At 40.4% G+C, this 8483-nt stretch overlaps 1 protein-coding gene across 4 annotated transcripts in view; it reads left to right on the top strand.

Moving 5' to 3' along the window:
• Arhgap44 (Rho GTPase activating protein 44) overlaps positions 1–8483 on the top strand; it is a 164329-nt gene that overhangs the window by 82686 nt on the left and 73160 nt on the right. For all 4 annotated transcript variants that reach the window (XM_021212089.1, XM_021212090.1, XM_021212088.2 and 1 more), the window contains exons 2-3: positions 7078–7117; positions 7733–7837. In XM_021212089.1, the coding sequence (XP_021067748.1) occupies positions 7078–7117; positions 7733–7837 (145 nt within the window). The remainder of the gene's footprint in view (positions 1–7077; positions 7118–7732; positions 7838–8483) is intronic.

Genomic DNA, 8483 nt, shown 5'->3' with positions numbered 1-8483 from the left:
TTCTTCTTCTTCTTCTTCTCTCTCTCTCTCTCTCTCTCTCTCTCTCTCTCTCTCTCTCTCTCTCTCTAAGTTTCTACCTCCTGTTAGATGGAGCTTTTTAAATTAGTGTTGAACTATCCAGGCTATACATCTTTAAGATAGATTTCTTTTCTTTATTTTTTTAATCTTTAGATTTTTAACTGGGATGTAGTATCCGAATATGTTTTCTGATATATTGGATGTCATGTGTGATATCTAACCTTTTCTTTTCTGTTTTGCTTCACTGACCACTGTTGTTTCCCCTTGTTTCAGTGGTTAAGCTTCTCTGTTGTCTTTTTGGGTTTTTTTTTTTCTTGCTTTTATTTTGTTTTTAGTCTCCGATAGTTTGGTAGATTCATATGTCACGTATTCCCTACCAGGGATGCCCCTGAATGCTCGTTGTGTCTCAGCGTAATTGAGAGAACCGAGATGATCACTTCAGCCTTGCAGACGGAAGATGTCAGGAGCTCAGAACCCTTACCCAGTTACTTCCTGTCCTGGACTTCAGGGACACCGTACAGTACCACAGTTTTATGTTTAAAGAGATTTCTGCTGTACTTTAAAGGCTCACTTGAAGCATGCTGCCTTGGTCGTATGTGAGTCTCAAGGCAGATGCCGATCTATGCAGCCACCACTGTCATCAAAATTCCACAGCCTTCCCTCAGAGCTGGCATTGAGGCAGAGGCTGGTGGATCTTGGTGAGTTTGAGGCCAGTCTGGTCTATGTAGCAAGTTTTGGGCCAGCCAGGGCTACAAAGGGACTCTGTCTCAAAACAAACAAACAAACAAACAAACAAAACAAAACACAAACCAACTTTCCCATGCTGCCCTGTCATCGTCAAACCTGCCCCAGGTACCCTCAAAGCTCTGGTTTCTAAGTCATGTAGTTGAGTTTTTCCCAGCATGCTTTCTAGGTAGAGTCACTGTCTGTAGAACCCTTTATGATTGTGTTTTTTTTTTTTTTTTTTTTTTTACATCCAGCGTGTGTTTGACCTTGAACTGAGTGATGGTATGCGTCAACATCCACCCCTAGGCCTGGGTAGTGTTCTTAGAACCTGTTCACCCACTGAAGGACAGAAAGATTGTTCCCAGGTTTCGAGCATTTGTATGTGTCTTTTTGTGTGTAGGGTGCGTGGATCTCATGTATCTTAAGCAACATTGCTAGGCCATGTAGCAAGTGCTCAAGTTTATAAGAAACTGCCAGTGATGCTTCACCGGCTTACACTGTCTGTCCTGTTCAGACCCCAGCAACTCCCAGCAACTAGTGAGCTTTCCAATGGCAGATTCTTTAGAGCTTGATGTGGAGTGCATACATGCATGTGTGTGTGTGCGTGTGTGTGCGTGTTGTATCTGTGTATCTGTATGTATGTCTGTGTGTGTGCTTGCATGTGTGCATCTTCCTTAGTAATATTCTGCTCACCCTTTTGTCTCTTTTTTCAGTACTAGGGATAGAAGCCAGGGCTGTGTGACAGGCAAACATGTACCACTGAACTCTAGCCCCAGCTTTTTGTACTTATTTTAGTAGAACTTTTTTTATTACTGACTTTGACAATTCTGTATGTAATTTCAATATCATTTTTTTCTCATGTGATGTGCAACATTTTCTCCCTAGGGTTTTCTTTTATCTTTTAGGAGGGCTTTTCATAGAGCAAAGGCTTTTCATTTTGCTAGGAGTCTGATGTTTCCTTTTGTACAAAGTGTTTTTGATGTTAGCACTTAGAACCCACGCCTCTAATGAAGGTCACAGATATTTCTTCCTGTATTTAAAAGTTCCATATTTCTTTGTTCTCTTGATGCCTGTGTTCTATTTGTGATTGATTTGTATAGATGTACAGGGCCAGGATTCACACCTTTGTATGGTGTGTTCCATGACAGCTTGCTAAATTCTTTCTTCTGCCTCTTATAATCTTTGTTCCTTTTTCAAGATTCCTTGGTCATGAGTCTGGATCTGTTTCTGGCTGGCACATCCTATCCTTTTGTCAAAGCCATCCTCCTGATTATTTAAATTTAAAATTGGATCATGAGAGTGCCGTAACTTGATTTTTCATTGTGGAGGTGTGTTGGCTACACTCTCCCTCTTCTGCATGGCTCTTCAGTTCATAGACATCCTATGTCTCCCCAGTTACCTTAGATATTCTGTGAGTTCTTTTGTAAACTCTCTGTAGTTTCCCAGTGTCGTAGGTACATTTCTGTTATTGTGGTAAAACACTAGGACCAAGCCAGCTTACAGAAAATTTCCTTTGTGATTATGGTCCCAGAGGGTCAGAGTCCATGATGGTGGAGTGAAGACGGAGTAGCAGGAGAAGGAAGCTGAGGGCTCATAATTTGAACTGCAAGCATAAAACATAGAGAGCAAAATGTCTCAAGTGTATAAACTCTCAAAACCCACCTCCAGGGACACACTTTAGGTGTGCAAGGGCATGCCTCCTAAACCTACCCTACATTGCCACCAATGGAGACCAAACGTGCAAACATCTGAGCGTAAGGGGGGCAGTGTCCTTCAAAGCACCACACCTGGCTTGCAGGCTCTTTGTAGAATCTGATGGACTGACATCTAAGACCCTATTTGACACCGTTGTTAAGAGTATTTCCAAGGATCTATTACTAGGATGTGGAGACTGTTTAAGTTTGTATATTTGTCTTAGTTCATTCGGTCTGGATGAGGGTTATTTTGTTTGTTTGTTTGTTTGTTTGTTTTGCTTTTTTGGATGTTTTTGGACGGGGCCTCACTATTGTAGCCTTGGTTGGCCTAGAACTCTATATAATAGACTGGCCTCAAACTCAGAGATAGACCCACTTGCCTCTGCCTCCTGGAGCTAGGATTAAAGGCAAGTGCCACTGTGCCTGACTTGGTGATTTTTGTAAGGGGATAGTTTCTCATTTTCTTGCAATTTTCTGAATTGATTATATCATCTGCAATTTGGGACCTAACAGTTGATGGCTAAGCCATGGCAAGCATCTGTGCGCTCATTGCTGGGACTCAGCACTGGCTATGGGTATGCTCTGTGTTTATTGCACCTTTCTGTCTGACTATTATTGTTTGCTCTAATGGGGCGAGCCTGAGTACATGGGTTTGGCGGTCTTCTTCAGCAAAATAAAATGGTCCTTTTGTTGTCCTTGATGCAGGTCCCAGTTTGTAGCAGGACACTTAAATGTACCTTGGACATTGTACTTTGCTGGTATGATAGTTAGTTAGTAGTGTTTCTGGAAGATTCTAGAGTTGTCTTTAACTTATTTTTTTCTTAATTTTTTTCTTATTTAAATATATTTTATACATCAAACATATTAATAATATGGAGTATTTTGAGAATCAAATAATACATAAAAATTTGTTCAACTTTTATATTCATATCTTCTCACACCCTAAAAATATCATTAATGAATATTTAATACTATCCATAACTGAGGATCCTATATCTAATGTTGAATACTAAATTGATTCAAAACACAAAATATTCTTTGGGAATTAAGCATAGTAAAAGAGCATAAGATATTAAAAATGAATCATTAAGAAATATATTCAAGAGCCCTATATGATACTACCTGACATAGTAAGAGAGTATTTAAAAGGCATTATATATCTGTATACATTGTCTAACAATCAGTTTCCTTAAAAAAGATTATCAGTATTTCTAGGAGAGAAATTATTTTATCAGTAAGTATATTTTAAAAATTTCAGAATAGCAAAAACTATTTGAAGTTAAACATTAAGAAAATGCTAATTTCAAGCACAGTGAGAAAAAATTATCAATAATATTTCTATGATGTTTGTAGAACATGGATTTAATATTTTCAACTATTAATATTCAACAAACAGAATAATTATTTTAAGATATATTTTGTTGTTATGTCTCCCTTTTCATTTCAGATTTTATTAATTTGGATACTGTCTCTGTGCCCTCTGGTTAGTCTGGCTAAGGGTTTACCTATCTTGTTGATTTTCTCAAAGAACCATCGCCTGGTTTTGTTTTCTTTGTATAGTTCTTTTTGTTTTTATTTGGTTGATTTCAGCCATGAGTTTGATTATTCCCTGAACCTCCTTTTGTTCTAGAGTTTTCAAGTGTGCTGGTAAGCTGGTAGTGTAAGCTCTCTTCAGTTTCTTTTTAGAGGCACTTAGAGCTATGAGTTAGCACTGCTTTCATTTTGTTCCGTAAGTTTTGGCATGATGTGTCTTCATTTTCATTAAATTCTAAAAAGCCTTTAATTTCTTTCATTAACTCTTCCTTGACCAAGTTATCATTGAGTAGAGCGTTGTTCAGCTTCCATGTATATGTGGGCTTCCTGTTGTTTTTGTTGTCATTTAAGACCAGCCTTAGTCTCCATGGTAATCTGATAGGGTGCATGGGATTATTTCAGTCTTCTTGTATCTGATGAGGCCTATTTTCTGGCCAGTTATATGGACAATTTTGGAGAAGGTACAGTGAGGTGCTGAGAAGAAGGTATATTCTTTTGCTTTAGGATGAGATGTTCTATAAATATGTTAGATCCACTTGGTTCATAACTTCTGTTAGTTTCATTGTGTCTCTTTTCAGTTTCTGTATCCATGATCTGTCCATAGCTGAGAGTGGGGTGGTGAAATCTTCTAACTATATTGAGTGGGGTGCGATGTCTTCTTTGAGCTGAAGTAAAGTTTGTTTTATGAATGTGGGTGCCCTTGCATTTGGATCATAGATGTTCAGAATTGAGAGTTCATCTTGGTAGATTTTTCCTTTGATCAGTATGAAGTGTCCTTTCTTATCTTTTTCGATAACTTTTGGTTGAAAATTTATTTTATTTGATATTAGAATGGGTACTCCAATTTGTTTTTTGGGACCATTTGCTGGAAAATTGTTTTCCAACATTTTACTCTGAGGTAGTGTCTGTCTTTGTCACTGAGGTGTGTTTCCTGTATACAGCAAAATGCTGGGTCCTGTTTACATATCCAGTCTGTTAGCCTATGTCTTTTTGGGGGGAATTGAGTCCATTGATGTTAAGAGATATTAAGGAAGAGTGATTGTTACTTCCTGTTATTTTTGTTGTTAGAGGTGGAATTATGTTTGTGTGGCTATCTTCTTTTGGGTTTGCTGAAAGATTACTTTCTTGCTTTTTCTAGGGTGTAGTTTCCCTCCTTGTGTTAGTGTTTTCCATCTATTATCCTTTGTAGGGCTGGATTTGTGGAAAGATATTTTTTCCACAATTTGGTTTTGTCATGGAATCTATGGTAATTGAGAGTTTTGCTGTGTATACTAACCTGGACTGGCATTTGTGTTCTCTCGGGTTCTGTATGACATCTGTCCAGGATCTTCTAGCTTTCATAGTCTCTGGTGAGAAGTCTGGTGTAATTCTGATAGGTCTGCCTTTATATGTTACTTGGCCTTTTTCCCTTACTGTGTTTAATATTCTTTTTTTTGTTTAGTGCATTTTGTGTTTTGATTATTATGTGATGGGAGGAGTTTCTTCTCTGGTCCAGTCTATTTGGAGTTCTGTAGGCTTCTTGTATGTTTATGAGCATTTCTTTCTTTAGGTTAGGGAAGTTTTCTCCTATAATTTTGTGGAAGATATCTACTGGCCCTTTAAGCTGGGAATCTTCACTCTCGTCTATATCTATTATCCTTAGGTTTGGTCTTCTCATTGTGTCCTGGATTTCTTGCATGTTTTGAGTTAGGAACTCTTTGCGTTTTACATTTTCTTTGACTGTTGTATCTATGTTTTCTATGGAATCTTCTGCCACTGAGATTCTTTCTTCTATCTCTTGTATTCTGTTGTGATGCTTGCATCTATGACTCCTGATCTCTTTCCTAGGTTTTCTAACTCCAGGGCTGTCTCCCTTTGTGAATTCTTTATTGTTTCTATTTCCATTTTTAGATCTTGGATGCTTTTGTTCATTTCCTTTGTCTGTTTGATTGTGTTTTCCTGTAACTCTTTAAAGGATTTTTGTGTTTCCTCTAAAAGGGCTTCTAGCTGTTTACCTGTGTTCTCCTGTATTTCTTTAAGGGGGTTATTTATCACTTTCTTAAAGTCCTCTATCACCATCATGAGAAGTGATTTGAGATCCGAATCTTGCTTTCCCGGTGTGATAGTGTATCCAGAACTTGTTATGGTGGGAGAATTGGGTTCTGATGATGCCAAGTAACCTTGGTTTCTGTTGCTTATGTTTTTATACTTGCCTCCCATCATCTGATTATCTCTAGTGCTACCTGCCCTCACTGTATCTGACTGGAGCCTGACCTTCCTGTGATCCTGGTTATGTCAGAACTCCTCAGAGTTCAGCTGTCTCTGTGATCCTGTGATTCTGGGATNCTGTAATCCTGAGATCCTGGGTGTGTCAGAGCTCCTGTGAGTCAAGCTGCCTTTGGTACTCTGAGATCCTGGTGTGACCAAGCTTCTGGGATCCTGGGATTATGTGATCCTGTGGTCCTGGTCATGTTAGAGCACCTGGGAGTAGAGCTTCTTTTGGGTGTTGTGGGACCGGCTGTGGAATTGCGCCCAAGGTCTGCTCAGGGTACCAGCCCAGACCAGAAGGAACCCATGCCACTGGCTGGGCAGAGTTCCTGGGTACCCGGGTCCTGCTGGTCCCAGTCATTTCCAGTGTTGGGGCAGATGTATCCTCCTCACCTCTGATCCTATGATCCTGGGAGTGGATCTTCCTCCGAGTGTTCTGTCTTTAACTTCTTGAGACTTTCTACTACTCAGAGCCTGTTTCTCTGGAGTTCCTGCGAGAGGAGAGTGGGACTTGTCATTAGACTTACCTTAGTGTGCATATATGGATGGATGGATTATAAACATATGCATTTGTATATATGCCTGTGTATATCAATATATGTATATATGTATTATAAACATGTGCATATGCATATATGTACATGTTAGCATATATATGTATATATTATAAATGTCTGTATATGAACACATTCCTATATATAGTAACATGTATATATGTATGCGTATATCATAAACATATGCATATGTATATGTGCCTATATGTATTTATATGTATGTATATATATATATATACATACATACATATATATGTATAAAATATGCATGTATTTGCTGACCGTTTTCTCTACTTTCCCTCTAGGGCAGAAAAGACTGAAGTTCTGAGTGAAGACCTTCTCCAGGTGGGTTATCTTAACCTCGCCTGCTAGACCTCACAGATAGTTTCCTCTGAAATGGGGCCATTCTCTGTGCAGTTTCCATGCCTCTGCTGCTCCCATACAGACTACTAAGGGGACCAGAGGGTGAAACTCTGTTGTTTCTGGCAGTGCTTTCCATTTTTGGCTCCCCATAGATACCAGACCATATCCATGGTGTCACCCAATGGCATATTCAGAACACCGAGGTGAAATGCTTCTGAACGGAGCCTGTGTCTCTCCCTGCCATTCCCTAAATAAGACAGTGTTATAGCTGTTGTCACAAGGTTTACATTGTATGAAGCACAGTGAGTAACCCAGAGGCAGTTTCAGGTGCACCAGGGGATATATGCAAATAGGTGTATTTAAGCATATGCAGGGCTTGGTGTTTGAGGATCTAATCTCCCTAAGACACAGACATCGGTAAGATTCTTGGAAGAAAGATTCCAAGAGTACCAGGGGAGCCCCAGGGCTGTGACCCTCCTTCCACCTGCTCAACACTGGGCTTTTTCTTCCCAGAAATCCCGGCCGGCCTCTATGGTAACAGGACAGCACTGTCACCTCCTGACCTCTGTCTCTCTGTGCCTCCCACTGTCTGTGCAGGTGGAGAAGCGCCTGGAGCTGGTGAAACAGGTGTCCCACAGCACACACAAGAAGCTCACCGCATGTCTGCAGGGTCAGCAGGGAGCGGAGGCGGACAAGCGATCAGTAAGTACCCGCTGCAGAGCACAGGCAGCTCAGAGTCTGTGTCCCCGGCACCCGGGATCCCACCCCCAGGGTGGTTCCCACCCCCAGGGCAGTTACTTGCTGAGGCTACTCATTCTGCACATTAGCCAAGCAAGCCTTGGTGCTTATTTCTGCTGTGATGGAGTTTTTGCTCATTAGCCTTTGCCTGAAGTGTCACCCTCCCTCTGCTTCCCAGCCAAGGTGAGGCCCCTTCCTGGGGCAGGCAGCCAGCAGGATTTCAGGACCATGCTTTAAGTTCTTGATTCAGCTTCATTCATAGATTTTCCTTACTATAGTATTGACGGTCCACAGCAAACTGTGTACCATAAGTTCTGAGTTTCCCAGGGACCTAGGAAGACCCTTGGATTTTGTTTCCATTATAATAAGGTATCAGAGAATGCCTGCGAGATAAAGCTACTCTGTATTTATATCTCTGTGTGTGTGTAAGACTTTATGTATGTATGTATATGCATGTATGCTTGGAGAGGGCTTCACATTGGAGGTAGTGTACCTTAGGTATTGTTCCTTAGAAATTCTCTCTCTCTCTCTCTCTCTCTCTCTCTCTCTCTCTCTCTCTCTCTCTCACACACACACACACACACACACACACACACACACACACACACAC

Source organism: Mus pahari, chromosome 14 (assembly GCF_900095145.1).
Source record: "Mus pahari chromosome 14, PAHARI_EIJ_v1.1, whole genome shotgun sequence".
Taxonomy (NCBI): Eukaryota; Metazoa; Chordata; class Mammalia; order Rodentia; family Muridae; genus Mus; species Mus pahari.
Note: the sequence above shows the minus strand (reverse complement) of the source record. Positions and strands in the feature narration are given on the sequence as shown.